We start from the raw sequence: 23019 nt of genomic DNA on the forward strand, positions 1-23019 counted from the left end.
ACCCTGATATTCTATGATTCTATGATTCTATGGTTGTTTGTCCTATTATAGGGCCTGAGCACCATCATGAATATTCATGCTTATGCTCAGCCTTCCATGCCCAAATATAGCTTCCTCATCCCATCATATTAGGGTACACTTATCCTATAAGTTAGCATATTAATTAATACATATTAATGCCATTTAACTCATTATCATATCAGTCACTTCTTGCTCAAGCTACATTACGGTTATCACTTCCATATTCCTGTGGTTGCCATTTACCGTTAGGTTTCAACTCCTACCTTTGAGCAAGCCATTCCTAGTTCCCCAAAACCTAAGGGGTAACAGTCAGACCATTTATCTATGCCAAAGGTCGCAGGCCTACTATACTTGACTACACTTGTGCTAACTTGCTTAAGGTAATGTCTTTCCAGATACAGAGCTGTAGGTTCCTTGCATTACAGCTGATGTAGTGAAGGCAAGCCACCCCTCTGGGCTACACAGACTGGATCCAATCTGCGGTCCATCTCACACGGTGTCCTGTCTCTGGCAGTGGCCAGACCAGCTGCTCCAGAAGAAGATGCAAGAAACTCAGCAGTAGGAAGATGTGGGATCTGTCCTAAATAAAGTTTCTTGCACTAAAAATGATACTTTCAAAAAAACCCAAAACTGTTCTGTTTGTACAGTGCCTAGCACAATGGGGTCCATGACTATACCTCCTAAGTGCTACAGTAATATAAACAACAAATAATAATCAATTGAGTGTTAGCGGTTCATGCTGCAGAGGAGAAAGCATGATCTGCTTCTAAATAAAATAAGCCAGTGTTGCCCAAACTGGGCCATAGTAGGTCTGTCTAGATAAAAGAAGCCACCAAAAGAGGGAGAAGCAAACTGACAGTTTGTGTTTCAAGATTTCCACTAATCTCAATATTCTAATCTGCTTGGAGTAAGTGAATAATTTAATTACTGATTTACTGACTGAACCCCAAACCCTGGGTGGGAACAGAGAAAGGCATATTATTTCTCTGTGCCATAATAGGATTTTTTTCATTTTAAATGGTTAGATAATTATATTATCACTTAGCTCAGACAAGGGCAATGTTTCCAAAGAGGAGCTCACTCCAATGCAATAACAGAAGGAACAACAAATTCTGGAATGAGATTGGCCAGTGACTGGCAATATTACTACATATTTTTCTTTGAAAATTCCACATGATGGATGAGCAAACATCTATTGTCTTGTGAGCTATTGTTGGCAAAGAGGAGGCTGAGTATGAAGGCCTGGGGTTCAGCAAACTATGAGGAGAAAATAGGAAGGGATGGCAACAAAGAAAGGAGTTCCCCAAAAAGTTCTCAGACAAGGTCACTAGGCTAGTCCCAACCTTCCTAGAAATAACCCAATTAGGATACAGAATGGATACTGAGAGAGCCAAGGGAAGCAGATGTTGGAATTGTGTGATGAACAAAAAACAAAAAGGTTAAGAACATAAGAACATAAGAACGGCCGTACCGGGTCAGACCAAAGGTCCATCTAGCCCAGTATCCTGTCTACCGACAGTGGCCAATGCCAGGTGCCCCAGAGGGAGTGAACCTAACAGGCAATGATCAAGTGATCTCTCTCCTGCCATCTGACAAACGGAGGCTAGGGACACCATTCCTTACCCATCCTAGCTAATAGCCATTAATGGACTTAACCACCATGAATTTATCTTTTAAACGCTGTTATAGTCCTAGCCTTCAGAACCTCCTCAGGTAAGGAGTTCCACAAGTTGACTGTGCGCTGCGTGAAGGAGAACTTCCTTTTATTTGTTTTAAACATGCTGCCCATTAATTTCATTTGGTGACCCCTAGTTCTTGTATTATGGGAATAAGTAAATAACTTTTCCTTATCCACTTTCTCCACATCACTCATGATTTTATATACCTCTATCATATCCCCCCTTAGTCTCCTCTTTTCTAAACTGAAGAGTCCTAGCCTCTTTAATCTCTCCTCATATGGGACCCGTTCCAAACCCCTAATCATTTTAGGTTTCAGAGTAGCAGCCGTGTTAGTCTGTATCCGCAAAAATAACAGGAGTACTTGTGGCACCTTAGAGACTAACAAATTTATTAGAGCATAAGCTTTCGTGGGCTACAACCCACTTCTTCGGATGCATAAAGAGTGAACCATATATTGAGGAGATATATATACACACACATACAGAGAGCATGAACAGGTGGGAGTTGTCTTACCAACTCTGAGAGGCCAATTAAGTAAGAGAAAAAAAACTTTTGAAGTGATAATCAAGATGGTTCAGTACAGACAGTTTGATAAGAAGCAAGTGTGAAAATACTTACAAGGGGAGATAGATTCAATGTTTGTAATGGCTCAGCCATTCCCAATCCCTATTTAGCCCTGAGTTGATTGTGTCTAGTTTGCATATCAATTCCAGCTCAGCAACATCACTTGCCCCATAACCTCAGCCATGCTGAACACAACGCCATCTACAGCCTCAGAAACAACCCTGACATCATTATCAAAAAGGCTGACAAAGGAGGTGCTGTCGTCATCATGAATAAATTGGAATATGACCAAGAGGCTGCTAGACAGCTCTCTAACACCACATTCTACAGGCCATTATCCTCTGATCCCACTGAGGATTACCTAAAGAAACTACACCATCTGCTAAAAAAACTCCCTGACAAAGCACAGGAACAAATCTGTACAGACACATGCCTAGAACCCCGACCAGGGACATTCTATTTGCTACCCAAGATCCATAAACCTGGAAATCCTGGACGCCCCATCATCTCAGGCATTGGCACCCTAACATCAGGCTTGTCTGGTTATGTGGACTCTCTCCTCAGACCCTACGCTACCAGCACTCCTAGCTATCTTCGAGATACTACTGACTTCCTGAGGAAACTAGAATCCATCGGTGATCTTCCAGAAAACACCATCCTGGCCACTATGGACGTAGAAGCCCTCTACACCAATATTCCACACACAGATGGACTACAAGCTATCAGGAACAGTATCCCCGATAATGTCACAGCTAACCTAGTGGCTGAACTCTGTGACTTTGTCCTCACCCACAACTATTTCACATTTGGGGACAATATATACCTTCAAGTCAGCGGCACTGCTATGGGTACCCGCATGGCCCCGCAGTATGCCAACATTTTTATGGCTGACTTAGAACAACGCTTCCTTAGCTCTCGTCCCCTAACGCCCCTACTCTACTTGCGCTACATTGATGACATCTTCATCATCTGGACCCATGGAAAAGAAGCCCTTGAGGAATTCCACCATGATTTCAATAATTTCCATCCCACCATCAACCTCAGCCTAGATCAATCCACACAAGCGGTCCATTTCCTGGACACTACTGTGCTAATAAGCGATGGTCACATAAATACCACCCTGTACCGGAAACCTACTGACCGCTACACGTACCTACATGCCTCCAGCTTCCATCCAGGACACACCACACGATCCATTGTCTACAGCCAAGCTCTAAGATATAACCGCATTTGCTCCAATCCCTCAGATAGAGACAAGCACCTACAAGATCTCTATCAAGCATTCTTAAAACTACAATACCCACCTGCTGAAGTGAAAAAACAGATTGACAGAGCCAGACGAGTACCCAGAAGTCACCTCCTACAAGACAGGGCCAACAAAGAAAATAACAGAACACCACTAGCTGTCACCTTCAGCCCCCAACTAAAACCTCTCCAGCGCATCATCAGAGATCTACAACCTATCCTGAAAGATGATCCTTTACTCTCACAGATCTTGGGAGACAGACCTGTCCTCGCTTACAGACAACCCCCCAACCTAAAGCAAATACTCACCAGCAACCACACATCACTGAACAAAAACACTGACCCAGGAACCTATCCTTGTAACAAAGCCCGATGCCAACTCTGTCCACATATCTATTCAAGTGACACCATCATAGGGCCTAATCACATCAGCTATACCATCAGTGGCTCGTTCACCTGCACATCTACCAATGTGATATATGCCATCATGTGCCAGCAATGCCCCTCTGCCATGTACATTGGCCAAACCGGACAGTCTCTACGCAAAAGAATTAATGGACACAAATCTGACATCAGGAATCATAATACTCAAAAACCAGTGGGAGAACACTTTAACCTGTCTGGCCATTCTTTGACAGACCTGCGGGTGGCTATCTTAAAACAGAAAAACTTCAAAAACAGACTCCAAGGAGAGACTGCTGAGCTGGAATTGATATGCAAACTAGACACAATCAACTCAGGGCTAAATAGGGATTGGGAATGGCTGAGCCATTACAAACATTGAATCTATCTCCCCTTGTAAGTATTTTCACACTTGCTTCTTATCAAACTGTCTGTACTGAACCATCTTGATTATCACTTCAAAAGTTTTTTTTCTCTTACTTAATTGGCCTCTCAGAGTTGGTAAGACAACTCCCACCTGTTCATGCTCTCTGTATGTGTGTGTATATATATCTCCTCAATATATGGTTCACTCTTTATGCATCCGAAGAAGTGGGTTGTAGCCCACGAAAGCTTATGCTCTAATAAATTTGTTAGTCTCTAAGGTGCCACAAGTACTCCTGTTATTTTTGCTAATCATTTTAGTTGCCCTTTTCTGAACCTCTTCTAGTGCCAGTATATCTTTTTTGAGATGAGGAGACCACAGCTGTACGCAGTATTCGAGATGTGGACGTACCATTGATTTATATAAGGGCAATAATATATTCTCAGTTACATTTGCATCAATTGCAAACTTCTTTCCTTTCTGGAGGAAGAGGTTTTAGGACTCAAAAAGTGACTATGAGAAACTCGATGAAGCAGAGAGGCAGGAAACATCAGAAAAAGCAGCTTATGACAACGGCTGAGATAGTTATAGATGAGCAAAAGAATGTGGCAACTAGCAAGAGGAGCAGAAGGGAAACATGTATCAAACTTTTCAGCCAGCCTGCTGGCCAACAAGGAGTATTTCTGCCTGGAAGGAAAAGGCAGTGACTAAGAGCAGGCCAGTGGCTTGACCAGAAGCAAGAAGTAACATGAAGCCTCCACAAGAAGAGAAAAAAGAGAAATGTAACACAGGCCCATTGGCATCAACTGGCAAAGGGATCACTGTTCTTTACAAGCATCTCCTGTCTCAGACCTGACAAACTCACTACACCTAATACACCACTTTCATGGTATTTATCCATAAAGGTAGCAATGTGAAGTCTCTACTGGAAGCATGTAACTTAATCAATACTAATTATCATTGAAAGATATGTTTACAGGTAATATTTAAGGTAACTTTGCCTTATCCAATGAAAACTATGCCTTATGGTCTTGGAGTGAAAGTAAGTCACCAAGGAACGATATGCCTCAGTGATGGCCCTTTCAAGTGGTAGGGAGTTGTCAACCCTCCCTGGCTAGCCAATAATATAATGTATTGCTCAATTGTCCATTGTTGCAACAACACAGAAATGTCAATGGAAAACCATCAAAGGTAAGCTATAAACATCAAAACCACTTGGAGGTAAAAAGGAACATTATATCAGATAGGGATCACCCTATCGGTTAAAAAGACAAAAGAGTATCACAGATTGGAAACAGACATTCTGCATCCATTCACTAAGGAGACATCTTGTTGAGCATGACTGTTTCATGAAAGAATGGATCCTGGTTCCTGGGAAGCCAGCCAGCTCTGCAACACACTGAACCGGGGTGAAAAACCTACTTTATTAGATAGGAAAGGCAACTATTAATAAGTGCAGGCCCTAGTTTGCCTTTTACGGTTTTATTTTATATTATAACCATCTGTTTCCATCACTCTCTCGTTTCTAATGGGGAACCTCTATTTTTTCTTAAATAAATTCTCATTTTATTATAAGTGCTCAGAAGTGCTGAGCACAATACAGGAGGAGTGATTTAAGATAACACAAGTAAATTGGGGTACACTGTTCCTCTGGGATCAGAGGATCCAGGATTTCTGTGTGTAGTCAGTGTCAGGGGCTGTATATCACAGGGGAATACTTCAAGCGGATTTGTTTGCACCTATTGTTAACTTGCAAAATAAAGACAAGGCTGGCATAGCCCCGGGGAGAGTGCTTGAGTGACTGAAAGGCTGGTGGTGTTAGGGAGCTAACACCCAGCTATCAGAGAGGCAAGACTCTCAAGCTAGAGGCAGGAGGTAACAAGGTAACAGCCCTGGGTACCCCAAGGACCATCACAGTAAGCAATCCTGATCATTGACTCCACAGTGAGGAACATGGGTAAACATCTCTGTGGCCCAAATAAAGAGAACAGAAGTCTGCCATCCAGGGCTAGCCATATCACAGTAAGGGTGAGAAGTCCCAAAGAATGCTGAGAATGTCCCGCCATTTGGGAACAAATACTACCGAGTAAAGGAAAACTGGCTCAAATCAAACCACTACAAGGACCTGGGAAAAGAACGGTCAATGAGGCCCATGCATGTAATTTACTCAGCCTCCTAGTGTTAAGCAAGAAAGAAGACCAATACCGGAGGTCAGCCATGGATGCATCAATAATACTGATGACTCATTTGCAAACCCTGGTGGGGTGGAAGGAACCTCACTGGAAAAGGAGCTGATCACTTTCCCTAAGGGCTCGTGCAAAGCTCAGCAAAGCTCTGTTTAGTCACCATTCCTACTAGAACGTTCTACAGGATGTTAGACAGGAAATAACTTTTTAATGATAACCACTGTTAGCTGGAGTGTGTTTGCACATGCAAAGTTTTTTTCAGAATTAATTTTAAAAGCTTTTCACTTCATTTTTAAAGACCTCAATTCACTACCTGTAAGTGTAGACTTAACATTTACTGATATCTGGAAGACAGAATTATCAGAAAAAGAATCAATCTAGTTGTTTCTAAGTTGTATTATGATATCCAGGAGTCACCCATCTGCCTAAACCCCAGGTCAGGTTTCTGAGTTCCCCACTCCTCTACCAAGCGCTGACACCACTCTCCAAAGCAGAGTAGTTTCTTGAACATCCAGTTCGGCATTAGGGGTGTGATCCACCAAGAGCATCCATACAAAGCACCACATAAATCCCATATAAGCCCTTAATGCAAGGCTCTCAAGTTGTCCTCTGCACTGGGGTCCATTTCTCCCTAGAGGTCAAATACCAACTGCACTTAGAGGAGGGGAACACAGAAAAGCATATGCAGCTCTTGGCAGGCAGATGGAAAAGAAATTCTTCCTTCAAACAGTTTACAGATTTGGTTGTGTGTCATACTTAAGCCTGCACATATCCCAATATCCAACTGAGATCTTAAAAATCTTCCTAAATTTAATTTTCAAAAGCTTTTCAGTTGCCCTTCAATAGAACAGGACTATACAAACCAATGTATTCCTGAGTCAAAGAGATAAAATCACCCAACTCCCTCACAGCTCCGGTTGCAAGCCCACACCTTGCCTTGGATTGAGGGCTCCATGCGGTCTGCTGGCTTCCTTCCGACGCCATTCATTTGATGGTTTTCTGAATCACAGCTGGGCACCGAAATACACTGTGCCAATTATTCTTGGACATGTATAAAAGGTCATATTTAGATGCCACTTAACTTCAGTCCATGGAAAAAGTGAATTATACACAGATCTACACTAAATGAGATCTGAGCAACAGACAACTTCTGCCACATCTCTCATTTTATGTACATTTTTGGTTTCATCTCACTCCACCTGCCCCCAAGAAGAAACAAAACACATTAATATCTTATCATAATAGTTATATGTATCCTGCTCAAACCCGGTCTCCAGTGATTACAGCCTACCTACCTCAGTTCCCCCTGCAGTTTCATAGAATCATAGAATATCAGGGGTGGAAGGGACCTCAGGAGGTCATCTAGTCCAACCCCCTGCTCAAAGCAGCACCAATCCCCAGACAGATTTTTGCCCCAGATCCCTAAATGGCCCCCTCAAGGATTGAACTCCCAACCCTGGGTTTAGCGGGCCAATGCTCAAACTACTGAGCTATCCCTCCCCCCTAGTTTTCAACAGCATACTACATATGAGGGGCATAGCCATGAGTGGGCCTGGGTGAGCCACCGCCCACCCAATCAGCACGCAGGCCCACCCAAATTTGAGCCTGAGGGGACGTCAAAGTGTACTTGAGCTTACTCAATGAGAGCTAGCACACGAAAACAGAATGTAGCGGTGGGGGTGGCAGCCTCGCCACAGAGTACATCCCATCAGAGATGCCAGGTACATATTCAAGGCGGATACTCCCTCCTGCTGCGCATGCTGCCGCAGCTACGGATTCATTTTTAGGCATTAGATAAAGCAGAGCTAGCATGGGTACATCTGCACAAGCTGGGAATCACATCCTCAGTTCACATGTAAATGTATGCCTACACTGGAGCTAGGAGCAGGGTACTCAGGCAGCGAGCCCGAGCTGCTACCAGTGCTACTCTTAGCTACCCTGTTATTTTCAGCCTGCAGAATTAGTGTGTGTCTATTCCAGCTGGAAAAACGAAGCATGCTCCCAAATGCAGTGTAGACATGCCCCAGGGCTCCCATCCCATCCCAGTGCCAGACTCCCCACCTTGGCAGATGTGCCTGCCTGGGCTTGTGGGCAGCTCCAGAGTGCAGCTGGCGGGAAAGATGCAGAGCAAGGGCAAGAAAGAGAGTTGTCCAACTTCAGTGACCTGGACAGATCCTATGACCAGCTCATGGATGAGAAGGTTCAGCATCCACTTAGCAGCAAAGTGCAGGGCACAGTCCAGCTAGGGCTTTGGTCTTCCATGCCCCAGGGACAAATCATTGCTCATCCACTGTAACCTGGGGCCCACCCAAATGTCCACTTCTAGCTACACGCCAACTGCATCTGGAGTCCCTTTTGGACCTTAACTATTGTATATGATGGCTGTGTGCTATCAAACAACTTCTCTGCTTCAGTGGTAGATGACATGACCTGTGTGTATAATTTGCATTTCAAGTTAGGGACCCATTGACTTAAATGGTTCTCCATGTATGCAGAGGCAGTTGCAGGATCAGGCCTACGTTTGTAAAGTGCCTTGGGGAATGTCAGAATCAGAGGCATTGTGTACCATTTTCTATGTAACTCCTGGATAAAAGCTACATCAGTGTGGGTGTATGGTTGAGAATACATACCAGCAACTTAAGGATAAAACCCAGTATTGTATTTACCCCCAAAACAAGCAGAGTCAAGGTTAATTTAAAAGAAATCCAAACATGTTAAAATCTGGAAATGCAGTTAAGGTACCCAAGCAACCTCAACTCTGCCCCATAGTGATTCTTCTTTTTTCCTCATGATATCATAAACCATAAGCTGATCTCAGGGCAGCTTAGCTTACTGCCATTGGGTGCCTATTTTAAAAGAGGGCATCTGAAAATGAAGACATGTGTAACCTCAGTCTTATTTGAGACTATAGGAGATGGTAACCATTTTCAAAAAAGACAGGTCTTTATGGAATTCTTTTTAGAGAACATTTTTCTTCAAACCATGTTGAAATAAACTTTCAGTTATGAAGAACAATGGCAAAAAATTACCATTAATCCTTAAAAAAAAGTTTTCAAATATAGCCAATACACAAGATTCCAGCAAGTTTCTGCTACACAGGAGTTTGAAGAGCCTGCATTATTCCATTATTAAGATAATTCAGGACCAAAAAAAATCTTGATACTGAGTGCTACGTTTTTAAAGGACCCATTTTTACTTCATTGTAATTGAAACTAATTTAATTGCAAAGCTCTGCTCATCCTATGCAACCATGATTAGCCCTTCTATTACATGCATAAGTGTCACATCTCCTATCAGTATAAAGTTTGGGGCATTTCTTCATGTAACTACTATTTCAGCTATGTAACTTATTGAAGAAGAAGGGTTGTTTTGATCACCCTGTAATTTTCAAATTCTACCTGTCTTAGGGTTGCCAATAGTGGTCATCCCCATAGTAGGAGAGCACTGCACAGGTTGATTACATCTGGAACACAAGGGTCAACACAGTGGGCTTAGTGGAGTCTTCTGCTCGTCTCTCACTGCATTCTAAGTTCTTATTGGGAGATTTTTTTCCTTCCTTCTCTTCCCTATTCTAGTCATGGTGCATTCTGCAGCATACTCTAAAGGCAGTTGCCAGACTTCAGATCAGCCTACTTCTTATAGTAGCTCATTCTTACAAGTGATCCTCCTCATCAAGATCATCAACTCCAGCTCTCACATGTTTTGTCCAGAGTTTTGCAACTGCAATGTCCTAGAGGAAAGCAGTTATCTAGGAGATATGGTCACTAATGTACCTGGGTCCTGACCTACTGATGGCTTGAAGTCAGTGACCAGAGGCTTGAACTGATAATGGAAGTGAACTGGATGCCAGTGGAGGATGCAGGGGTAATAAATTACTTTTCAAAAAATGAGTTTTCATGCAGGAGACTGATGTCAGACCGACAGCCTTGAATGCTCACAGTCTCTATCTAATCACAGAACAGGTACAGCAGGATTTCACTCACACACTGTCCCACCAGCATGCCTCTGTTGAGCCTGTAGGGTAGCCACAAAGGGTGAAAGCAAACAGTTTATTATCCATAGCCCAATCTGCCTTTGGCCTCTCTATTAAGAGTACCAGCAAGTACCAATTACTACAACTGCGAAGTGCTTCTGTGACATCCACAACAAGCTGGGCTGACACCACCAACCCATTTCCCAGAGGGCAGATAGTCTCCAAGACAAATGAAGTACTAAATATTCTATAGCAAGCTCTACAGCAAAAATTAGAAGATACTAACTTGAGACTATTAATCTCGCCAGGTATATGGTCTTAACAGACACTACACGTGTAACCCACAGCTGCGGTCATAACCACAGTGTCACAAATTCCATTCTTTATAAGTCACTCTCCATTCTGGTTGAAGAGGTGGAAGTACCAGTTCTTTCAAAGTCCCCAGCTAAGAGCAATATTCAGTTAAAAGGGAAATAAAGTCGCCTGGCATTTGTTTCACCAAGCCCATGTGGGCAGCCTGGAAACTAGCCATTTTCTCTGCTATGAGTCAGGCCCTATGTTTTGAGCACAGCTGAAGTCACCTGGCAGGTTCACTCTTTAAATTATAGATTAGGAGAGAGGCTATTGTTTTAAACACACTAATTAACGGGTATAATTAGACTAGATAGCCTCTATCAGACATCATGAGAACAATGGGTGCATTCAACTTCCAGGCTATTATAACTATTTGAAACATTGAAACCGACTTTTGTTTTGCCTTGAAAGCAAAATGATAGGGCACGTTAAGAGTCCCAAAAGAGAAGTCAATGCCGCTCTGCAGAGCTAAATTAAGCCCTCCATAAATAATAGTGCACAAGGCTACAAGGCCTGAACTATTCAAATGAGCTTTCTTTCTCTCCATCTTTCAGACACTGAGGTGTTACAATGTGCATTAATTTTAGAGCCCAGAATGTCTAAGGCCCAGCTATAGTTTGCGATATCATAGAAGATCAGGGTTGGAAGGGACCTCAGGAGGTCATCTAGTCCAACCCCCTGCTCAAAACAGGACCAATCCCCAGACAGATTTTTACCCCAGTTCCCTAAGTGGGGATTGAGCTCACAATCCTGGGTTTAGCAGGCCAATGCTCAAACCACTGAGCTATCCCTACCCCTATGCTGTGCTAGACTGCAAGAGCTCACTTGATGATTAGCTGCTCAACTGAATTATTTCCTGCCTTTGAGCTATGCCATTTGCACCCCAAGTTTGACCCCCAGTTACGGTGGAAAGAAGGTGACCCAGAGCTCTTGGTTTAAAAATCAACTGCAACAGCCATTTATTTTTGTGCTGGTAAGATAATTACTTTCAAAGCATCTTCCTTCGGAAAATTTCAAAGTGCTTCACATACACTAAATGATTATGCTTCACAACACCCCGGTGAGGTGGGGAAAGTATTAACTCCATTCGGAACAAGGGGAAACCAAAGCACAGAAAGGCAAAGTGACTTCCCCGATGCCACATCTTGAGACAGGATCAGCTCTAGGGTTAAGAGTCAGCTTTTCCAATTCCTACTCCCTGCTACAGCCAGAGGATCCTGCTGCCTCTCTCCCTAAGATATATGTAGAGAGGAAGAATTTTTTCCTTTTCTATTAGAAATCAAAATCGCTCCTTAGCTTAAACTATTTTTGGTAGATACCAAGCCCTTATGGTGAACCTCTGAATATTTTAGGGTGGCAGGAGAATATAACTCGGAACTCTAATGTCAATATACTACATGACTTGTCAACACACAAAAATTGCATTGATTTAACTACATCAATTTAGAAACAGAGTTAATTGAATTAGTGCAACTCCCTTATGTGGAAATTCATAAACAGGTTTAAGAGTACCTCATATCAAGTTAACGTTTTAGTGTAGACCTGGCCTGAATTAAGGTAAGGACATGAAAAATCCACATCCCTGAGTGACACAGGTAAGCTAACCTAAACCCTGGTGTGGAAAGTGCTAGGTCAACAGAAGAATTCTAGCTACTGCCTCTTGGGGAGGAGGATTAACTATAGTGATAGGAGAACCCTCCCAACACTGTAGAGCGGGGTGGGCAAACTTTTTGGTCCAAGGGCCACATCTGGGTGGGGAAATTGCATGCAGGGCCATGAATGTAGGGCTGGGGCAGGGGGTTGGGGTGCGGGAGGGAGTGCGGTGTGTGGGAGGAGGTGCGGTGTGCAGGAAGGGGCTCAGGACAAGGTGTTGGGGTGCAGGAGGGGTGCAGATATGCGGGAGGGGCTCAGGGCCTGGGGTCAGGGTGCAGGACATCTTTGTTTCATCTGGACGGACACACACACACACACACAGAATTTAGACCCTCTTTTGGAACTCATTTGATCTAACAGAAAATAGACTTTTTTAAACAAATGGCACAGATAACTGGGTTGCTCCTGCTATTAGTTCTTGGAATTCAAGTATCCAGAACAGTGCCAGTCCTCCACAGTTGAGGGCTCTTGCAGTTTCTGTCAATCTGCCAGAGCTTGGCACCTTCATGGCACCACTTACCTATTCATTCAGGCTTTTAGCTAGCCACCTGCCACTGCAGCAAGGGGACTCTACTGCCTTTTATGAAGCTACGCAAGTGGATGACTCATTTATTTGAATGGATCCATTTGTAAATCAAGTGAGAAATGTTCAGGTACCACAGCAGCAGGGCTATAAACTCAGCAAGCCCTGAAAACTCTGACTCAAGGAAGGACTTTGTATGCTAAACAAAATAGTAGCTCTGGAGGTTCTCTTTTGCTCTTGGAGACACAGAAGCAGAACACAAAAGCTTATGTAATGTTGTCCCGCACCGAGCACAATGGGGGCCCCATAAATTGTTACACGAATACATTATTTAGATTTTCAGCCACAAATATAAACCTTCAAACATCAGGATATTAAAATGTTAAGCCCCAGAACAAAGTTAGCTCAGGCATGTTGGACACAGCTTGTACTAGTGCCTTTTTAAATGTGCATCTTAATGTATTCAGGGTTCAACACATATCACTAAAAAGAAAGGCTCTGCAGTGTGCTCCAGTTACTGTCATTTCAAGAACCTCAGTTTCCAATCTTATACCATGATCAGTTTTTACATATTAATATTCATATGTCAGGTAACATTTCAAGAAGTCTATACACTGCCAAAAGCCATCTGCTCCACTGGCAGCCTCCTCTCTTTATATGAGCACAAAAGCTGCACGAAAGCACCAGGGCCGGATTAACTTTTTGTGGGCCGGGCACCAAACATATTTGTGGGCCCCCATTGGGGAAATGGGGCATGTGATGGGGGGCGGTCCGCAGAGCAAGGGGCCGGTTGGGGGCAATGAGACGCAGCACAGCAGGAGTGGCCCCACTCAGCCCAGCACAAGGGCACTATTTACAAACCCCAAACTGTTAGACACACACTGGCTTGCCCAGCCCTGCGGTGCCAGCGTGCCCCTTCCACACTGCCCTCTGCCAGTGCCCCCTCACCCAGAGACTTCCCCCACAGATCCCTATGCCCAGCACCCCCTGCCTAGAGACCCCTCCCGCTGACATCCCACCACAACTACACAGCACCCTGCACACCATACCCCCTGCCCAGCTCCCGCACCCACAGATCCCCTACTGTCCAGCACCCCCTTCACAGTCCCACCATCACAGCTGTATAGTGCCCCATATTCCTGAGGGAATTCTGGATCAAATTCTGTGCATAATATTTTAAAATTCTGATTTTTTTTTATAATAAATAAATGTGGAAGCTCCACCATGGCAGTGGGGAGCACAGGCCACTGGCTGCATGGAGGTGGGAGATCACCCTGCAGCCTCCCCTACCCCCCTGGGACAGGGACTTGACAGTGAGACTGAACCTGACCCTGACACAGCACAAGGGCCAGGCCTGCCACAGAAACACCCTGGGGTGCACCTCACCCTCCCTGATTGAACTAACCTCGTTATCTCCATACTGATTTATACCTGCCTCTGGAGATTTCCATTACTTGCATCTGAAGAAGTGAGGTTCTTACCCACGAAAGCTTATGCTCCCAATACTTCTGTTAGTCTTAAAGGTGCCACAGGACCCTCTGTTGCTTTTTACAGATTCAGACTAACACAGCTACCCCTCTGATACTTGTTGCAATTGAGTATCACACTGCCACCTATAGGCAGTCTGAGGAGGACTGTCAACATGGGTTGCTGACAACAAAAAGTGTAAGATTAGATAAAAATGAGAAGTTGTTTCTCACTTACCTGCAGTAAAAACCTTTGTGATTCCTACCAGTAAGGTACACAACTGCAACTTCAAAGGCAAAAATAAACTCAAATGGCCGACAGTCACGCATTAAGCATTACAGATGTAAAGTTACATCTATTTCAATCCTGCTTTCAACTTTAACAGGCTGAGGAATAGAAGAACTCCCACTCAACCAGTCCATTTCCCTTCTAAAGAGTTTGCAGTACATCAGGGAGGGGATTTACTTTTTACTAATTGTGCAGAATGGGATGAAAGGCAAGGTCATTTCTCCTTTAATAACTTACATCGAGTTTCATCAATGTTAAAAGGTCTTTCTTAGCAGCTTCGAAGATGGCATCAACTTGTTTGCCGGCACAGGAATCTGGCACAGCTAAGTCACCCTCTATGTAATGGAAAACCGCAGAGGGAGTTTCTGTCACGGTCACAGTCTTCTTCAATATAGACTTTAAAAAAGCAGAGATGACAAATGTTATTTTTCATGCTATAATTAGCATCTACCTGGGAAAAAGAAATTGTATTATCATCTGTGCTCTCCAACCTACCACAACTGGTGACCTAGAAATACGTAGGAGTTTTTAAAACAAAAAACAAAAAAACCTCAACTGCTCACTAAATTAATCATCCTTGTGTTTCCCTAGACAGCCGGTCGTTCTAATGCAATAATAGGTTTATTCATCTGGCCTCCCAGGAGCCTGGAAAAGAGAGAAATAAGATTTCTATCTTTTAAATTTCTCCTTCCCACCCCGCCAAGTATCTCACAAATTAGGCAGCTGCTGCTATGATGGAATTAAGATTTAATTAAAACAGTAAGACATGCAATTACACATGACAACGGGAGTAACGAATCCAGAGAGATAAATGTCTGTGGAGTCTGGAGAAATATCTCTGAGAAAATTCCAAACCTCACCAAGGACACGAGGGTAAAACTACTTCTTCATCACAGTTCTCAGAAAGCAGGATCCTGCATAGATTGAGTCTCAGAGGATCTAGCACATACTAGTCAAATACAGGAGCGCTTACACAAAAATCCCAGAGGCTTCTGGCACAAACATACTCCACTCTGATCAGAGACCAGCCTGCTAAGTCACCTATATTGTGTGGGTAACTCCCAGAAACTCAGGCCTTCCCCTTTTCAGTCTCCAAAACACCATCATCACCTGCACTGCAAAGTGTTTTTGAGATTGGTTTCTTCATTTAATCTGGCCTGAAACCCAAATGCAGAAGGAGGCGGGGATGGCCACAGCCAGATGCAGACCTAGATTCTAGTGGTTCTTAACCGGGGGTGCACGCACCCCCTGGGGGTGCGAGATGCCCTTTCTGGGCAGATTTTTTTAAAAGGTAAATCATCGAAAACACAAATTAAGCACAGGCATGTAAGTACAACTACTTTGTTTCATCAAACCTATGTACTTATTATTATACATTTTTAACGATTACTGTAATATACAAACAAAAAATATATCTAGGTTTAAAGAACTGACCTACTTCAACGATTTTTGATAAGGGGTGCGAGAACATATTTTGAGAACCAAAGGGGTGCAGGCTGCAGTAAAGATTAAGACCACTTCTAGGTCCTAGATGATCCCTGACTACCAGCTTCTTCTGTGAGGAGCACCTCCTCTCCCAGTTCTGCTCACCTCCCTTACATAGAACCACCACGGCAGCCTCCAGAGTAGGAGGAACCTTTATCAAATACCAATAGTTTCTCCAATACTTTTACCAAAATTTCAGTTCAAACTTTAATTTGAAAAGATGTATAGTCAGTCAGCTGTATACTTTTGCTCTGAATTGAAACCTGCAGCTCATGCTCGCACCTGGGCTTTTTAAAAAGTTAAAAACAGACAAGTCTTGGAAACAGAAAAGCAGATGAGCAAATTTTATGAGTCACAGGACTGAAAACCCAGTCGAAATCTCACAGGCTGCATGTGGCTTTTGAACTCCTATTGCTGTGAGCCAGTTTTGACAGATAAAACATGATCTGGTAGAAGATTCATCCATTAGAGTAATCCCTTTTGATATGCGGGTAACATCCAAGCTAAAATAGCTACAGCATATGCACTATTACTTGTCAAAGCAGTCTCATAAGGACTTTTATCCCATGCCTCAGTACCAGAGTCCTTGTTGGGACTAATGAGCCAAAAGAGCCATTAAACTCTATTGAGTAATTACAAGTTTTAAATACACTTACACAAGACAACTGATCTGCTTCTGCAAACGTCTGGCTTTACATGAAGACTGGATGCTGACACAACCCTCATGGAGAGGGCCAGAGCTCCATCCACATATGTATAAGTGCATGGTTGCAGAATATTTTATGTGACCATGCAATCCGTAAGCACAATCGAATTCCTTATTCAGGTGCATGAGGAGGAACCACATTAAGGGGGAAGGAGGGAAGTGTATCTCTGACATCATGCAGAGAATATCTACCTTGCTCACAACAGGACTGGTCGGAGCTTCATCTGCTGTGAAATGCACCCTGGCTCTCTCGTACGCCATATCCAAGTCTGATTTAGTGCCACTGGAGCTACCTGCAAAGACAAGGAAAGAGGTTTTTTTTCAAAGCAGTCCCACCACCATGGCTTGGTTAGCCTTCCCTATAGCACCTTGGTCAGTCTTCTCAAGTACGGCAGACACCATATACATCCATAGGCCACTTTTCTTTTTTTATTCTTAAAGTTAAGAATTGCACAGACAGCAAAGAAAATGCAGCCTGATGTTGCAATGTAGCTGGATCATCTTGCAGCTTCTAGAAATTAATATATCCACAAGGGCTGCTATGGGAAGGCTTCACAGACAGCAAGACAAGGAAAATAGCATTAACTTTCTACTCTCTCTGTCAATTTTGCCTTTATTAGAGCAGCATTTTCTCACCAGGCTATCTGGTTCTAGCCTTCTGCACAGACTGTGTGGTTCCATAACAGAACAGTTAAAGTGACCTGCAAAACAACCGCCAGAAATTGACATGTGGAGAGAACTTCATTTAATTTTTTATCATTCTGAGCAATTGAAGACGACATTTTAAAAAATATATATATATTTTTTTATTTCTGAGGGTAAGGAGCTATGTGAAAGCTTGGACTGCCCCCAAGTCCATAATGGTCTCCCATCATGCTGAGGAACTCCAGCCCGTCCAAGGCAGGGGCATGGGTTATCTCCCCTTTCTCTCTGGCACATCTTTTCCATCTCTTTCATTCTGCCTCTAACAATGAAGCAAACTTGGCAGTTCTGAAAGCCACCAAGCTCCAATGGGGCCATCTGGTATTCAGTTATTAACCCCCACGAAAGCCTAGTATTAGCTACCCCAAAAACAGTCACTCCAGCAAAACGTCCATAAGAGCATTAGACGAGCACCTCAAAGAGAGCACAGACACCTACATGCTTGTGTTATGCCACCAGCTGAACTGCATACATTAAGGCTCTGATCCCGCAAAGCATTTAAACTCATGCATAAAGCAAAGCACGTGCTTAAGTGCTTTGCCAGACAAGGCCTAAAAAAGGAATCCAGCAATGTGGCACATCTTATCACACAGCCATGAGAAGCATCTCATACTTGGCTCTTTCTATTAACATCATAGAGCGCAAAGAAAAGGCAGCCCATGGATGAAAGTACTACTCTACTACAATTCTACAAGTCACGTCTTCCCACAACCCTTTTTTGTGCCTGGGAACACCCCCTCTCTTAAATTAAACCATCTTGCTGCCAAAGTGGGAATCAGAAAGGATGTAGCAAGCAAATGTTACCTAGAAAACTTAAAGCAAAGGAACAGAAGGACATAGGCAACTGAGTGGAGCTTCATCCTTATTGGTCAATACTTGCTCACTGCTGACCCACACAGTTCTGGTATGAAAGTCACTGTGCAAGTGTCAGGATACGGGCACACTTCTGACAATATCTCACTGCTTCTCCCTTCCTGAACACTAATTCACAAGAGCAAAGCCATCACTTACAACCATGCAGCCTCGCTCCAGTCAGTAGGATTGCACTTCTGTACAACACACAGTTTGTCTTGAGGAAGGAAAATCTAGTCTTCATTTTGTCTCCCGCAAGCAGAGAGTTGCTATTTTACTTTCACAATTGCTTATTCTATAAAACATTTAGAATAAGGACACGAGTTACTGAAAAGTGATGATAATACTTTGTACTTTGACAGCTCCATCCATCATGGGATCTCAAGTGGTTCACCTGTTTCTGTTGTCCTTAAATCCAGATCCTCTATATGACATACTTGCCTGTCTGTTCTCTGGAGAGGATTAATGCAATGTGAATCTGACTTTCAACAACAGGTTGGGGGGGGGGTGATACACATATGTGTCAATCCATTTTGCTACGTTCTTTGTACATGACCTAATTTGAGAATTGGGAGCAGAGTATGCTCTGCACCCCAGAAATACAGGGAACTGGAGTAGTGGAAAGAAAAATGGTTTTCACAGATTTGGCTGCTTCTAAACTTATTCCCACAGATTGCTGAGACCTTGTCAATTCTCACCAGCTAAGCAAGATAAAGGATGGTTGGAAACCCTTTGTGTGATACTGATCATCTAATAGGCACCAGTCTTTTCTCTGAATCACCAATTGACATCCCAACATGGTCTGAGTGGTCAATATGCTGCTGGGATAAAATGTAAAATCCAAGGTCTTGATCACTCGTCATTATTAAAGATCTCATGGCACTTTTTGTGTGACTAAAGCAATGACAGTAGCCACAGTACCACGGGCAAAGAGCAACTACACTTATTACATTCTGCCTCACTCAGTTTCCAGTCACTGTCTAGAGTTCCTCTTCTCAAATTCCATCCTAGACCCTCTCTAAACTGGCTTCTGTTCCTGCACTCAACTGAAACCGCTCTCAAAGTCTCCAATGACCTCGCAGCCAACTCTCAGAACCAGTAATCCATCCTCATCCTCCTTGACCTTTCAGATGTCTTGGACACAGTCGACCATTCTCCTGTCCTTGAAATCTTGCCCCCCCTTGGCTTCTATGACTCTGTTCTCTCTTGATTCTCCTCCTAACTCCCTAATCATTCCTTCAGCATATGCTTCAGAGGATCTTTCTCATCCCTCCCTCCAGCTTTCTGTGGTGGTTCCATAGGACCATAGGATCCTCTTATACTCTTATACTCTACAGCTTATCTCTGGGTAATCTCATCCCCAAACAAATTCAACTACCATCTTTATGCAAATGACTCACAGATCTACCTGTCTACTCCAGACCTTTCTCCTTCTGTCCACATTAAAATCTCAGTCTGTCTCTGACATCTCCTCATGCCTGGCTAGCTGTCAGCTCAACCTCAACATGGCTAAAAACACAGTTCTTAATTTTCTCTCTCCCCTCCCCCAAAAATAAATTCACCCCCCTTCCCCACCTCTTTTCTTGATCCCTGTGGAGCGCACCACCATCCTCAGGCCTGTAACCTGGGTCTCCTCTTTGACTCAGACCTCTCTGTAGGTCCTCACATCCAAGCTATGCCTATGTCTTGCAGATTCTTTTTGCATAACATCTTTAAAATACAGCCTTTCCTATCCATCTGCGCAGCTAAAACTCTCTCCAGGCTCTCATCATCTTGCATCTTGATTACTGCAACATCCTTTTCTCTGGTCTTCACAAATACAATTTTGCCTCGATCATATCCATTGAGAATGCTACTGCAAAGATCATTTTCCAAGCTCATGTTACCGTTTTCTTTGCATCCCTTCACTAGCTCCCTCTTGTCTATTGTATCAAACATAAGCTACTTGTCATCTTCCCAACCTGTCCCCACCCTACCTATCATCTCTCATTCACCCACGGATTAAATTTTCAAAACAAGGCACTAGAGAAATGTAAGGGCACTAATAATATGCTGCAGGGCTAGACTGACTGTTCTCACTGGTCTACTGGGATTTTGCACAAGATAAATACTGCATTCTGAAACGCAGCTAAGTATTCTTTTGATTTGCCACAGAATTTCATTTTGATAGTATATTTTACAGAGCACAGTGAAAAGCCAACTAAGACAGAATCATAGGGAAATGAACCCAGGTCCTGTATAAAGTGCTTTTAAATATTTTCCCTTCACTCATTCCCATAATGCAGCAGAGAAAGTCCATGCCATATAAAGTGACAGTGGATGCTCTCTGAGAAAAGAGCTCTTATTTCCTCTGCAGACAAATATTAGAGTGTTATTTCAGATCAATAAGGGTGTGGAACTAAGGGAAGTGGGTTACCTTACATCATCCCCCTCCATAATAATTAGATATTTTGTATTTCCTGCAATTTTCCCCAGCCCCTGCTCACCAAGAGCCTCTGCTGATCCAGAAGAGGATGTCAAAGAAACTCTTCTTTTGAGAAGGTTCTCAGAATTCTCTGTATCTGAAGTCTTCACTGTGTCTGACGTTTAAGAACAGAATAAAGGTTATCACAGATTTAAACATGTAGTACACCCCAACAAAACGAAGTACGAAGAACAGGTGCCTTCACCCACACAATGCACATACTGTGCAATGTCTAAACATATCACCTTAGGATTTGATTTTATTAACAACTAAGTCAAAAGGAAGAACAAAATTCAGCTCAAACCATCTCACCAGGCTTGGCTCCTCTGAAGGTTATTCCTTCCAGACTGCAGCATCCACACTCTAGATCCTTCCTCAATTTGGAGAGTCAATTCCACTTCCCTCATATTTGGGTGAGTTAATCAACGACCTGCCCTAGTGACAGCCCTGGATTTTAGGTATTAAACTGGAACTCAGGGAACCTGAGTTCAATTCTTGGCACAACCCTCCCGTGTAACTATGGGCAAGTCACAGTCTGCTTGGGCCTCAATTCCCCCATCTGTGAAAGGAGAACAATACCACTGCCATACCTCAGAGAGGGCACTGAGGATAAATTCAGCAATGTTTGTGTTACACTCAAATACTATAATGATGGGGGTCACAAAAGTACAGCGACAAATGGCAGAACCCCATTCAATATTACCTGCTAATTGGGCAAGCTGTTTCAGGCACTGAAGAATATAGAAATTAAGAGGAGGTTACTCATCTGTACAGTAAAAAATGGTTACTCACCCTTTTTTGTAACTGTTGTTCTTCGAGATGTGTTGCTCATATCTATTCCAGTTAGATGTGTGCATGCGCCGCGTGCACGGCTGTCGGAAACTTTTCCCTTGCAGCTACCTGTTGGGCCGGCTGTGGAGCCCCCTGGAGTGGCACCAGTATGGCGCTCTATATACAACCCTGCCGGCCTGACCCCCCTTCAGTTCCTTCTTGCCAGCTACTCCGACAGAGGGGAAGGTGGGGGGGAATGGAATAGATATGAGCAACACATCTCAAAGAACAAGAGTTACAAAAATGGTGAGTAACCATTTTTTCTTCTTAGAGTGCTTGCTCATATCAATTCCAGATAGGTGACTTCCAAGCCATACCGTGGAGGTGGGGTCGGAGTCAAGGTATTGCAGATAGAAGAACCACTCTGCCGAAGGCCGCATCGTCACGAGATTAGTGGACGATGGCATAGTGCGATATAAAGGTGTGCACTGAAGACCACGTGGCAGCCCTGCAGATTTCCTGAAGAGGTACGTGGGCCAGGAAGGCTGTCGACGAGCCTTGCGCCCTCGTGGAGTGAGCCGTAATAGTAGGCGGAAGAACCGTCACCAAGTCATAACAAGTGCAATGATATCCGCTGGGAAGATACTGGCAAACCTTTCATCCACTCTGCTAAAGCGACGAACAAGTGGGTTGTTTTGCGGAACGGCTTAGTTCGGTCTATATAGAAGGCGAGCACCCTTCTAACGTCCAGCGAATGCAGCTACTGTGCGGTTTTGGGTAGGCATGGCTAACATGAAAGCAGGACACGACCTTGGGAAGAAAGGCCGGGTGAGGTCTAAGCTGCACATTGTCCTTATGAAAAATCGTGTATGGAGGCTCAGACGTGAGGGCCCGCAGCTCAGACACGTGTCGTGCCAAGGTGATGGCCACCAAAAAAGCAACCTTCCAAGAAAGGTAGAGGAGCGAACAGGAAGCTAACGGTTCGAAGGGAGGACCCATGAGGCGAGAAAAAACTAAATTAAAGGTCCGAGGCCGGAACAGGGGGCTTCATCGGGGGATGAATCTTTTCCAAACCTTTCACGAAACGTCCCACGATGGGGTGCGCAAACACCAAGCGCCTGGAAACACTGGGATGAAAAGCCGATATAGCCGCGAGATGGACCTTGAGAGATCCAAATGCCAGGCACTGGTCTTTCAAGTGCAGGAGATAATCCAGGATACACAGGATTGAAGCCTGGAGTGGAAGCACCTGCCTTTGGGCACACCAGATAGAAAACCTCTTCCATTTCGCTTTTTAAGTGGCTCTGGTGGACGGCTTG

The 23019-nt window shown here is 43.8% G+C and overlaps 1 protein-coding gene across 1 annotated transcript in view; it reads right to left on the reverse strand.

Moving 5' to 3' along the window:
* Window positions 1-23019, reverse strand: part of PNPLA7 (patatin like phospholipase domain containing 7) — a 424003-nt gene that overhangs the window by 292085 nt on the left and 108899 nt on the right. Inside the window, exons 13-15 of the mRNA XM_065418594.1 lie at window positions 20952-21044; window positions 17104-17204; window positions 14958-15116 (exon numbers count right to left, since the gene is read on the reverse strand). Coding sequence (XP_065274666.1) covers window positions 14958-15116; window positions 17104-17204; window positions 20952-21044 — 353 coding nt within the window. The remainder of the gene's footprint in view (window positions 1-14957; window positions 15117-17103; window positions 17205-20951; window positions 21045-23019) is intronic.

This window comes from Emys orbicularis, chromosome 18 (assembly GCF_028017835.1).
Source record: "Emys orbicularis isolate rEmyOrb1 chromosome 18, rEmyOrb1.hap1, whole genome shotgun sequence".
NCBI classification, from domain to species: Eukaryota; Metazoa; Chordata; order Testudines; family Emydidae; genus Emys; species Emys orbicularis.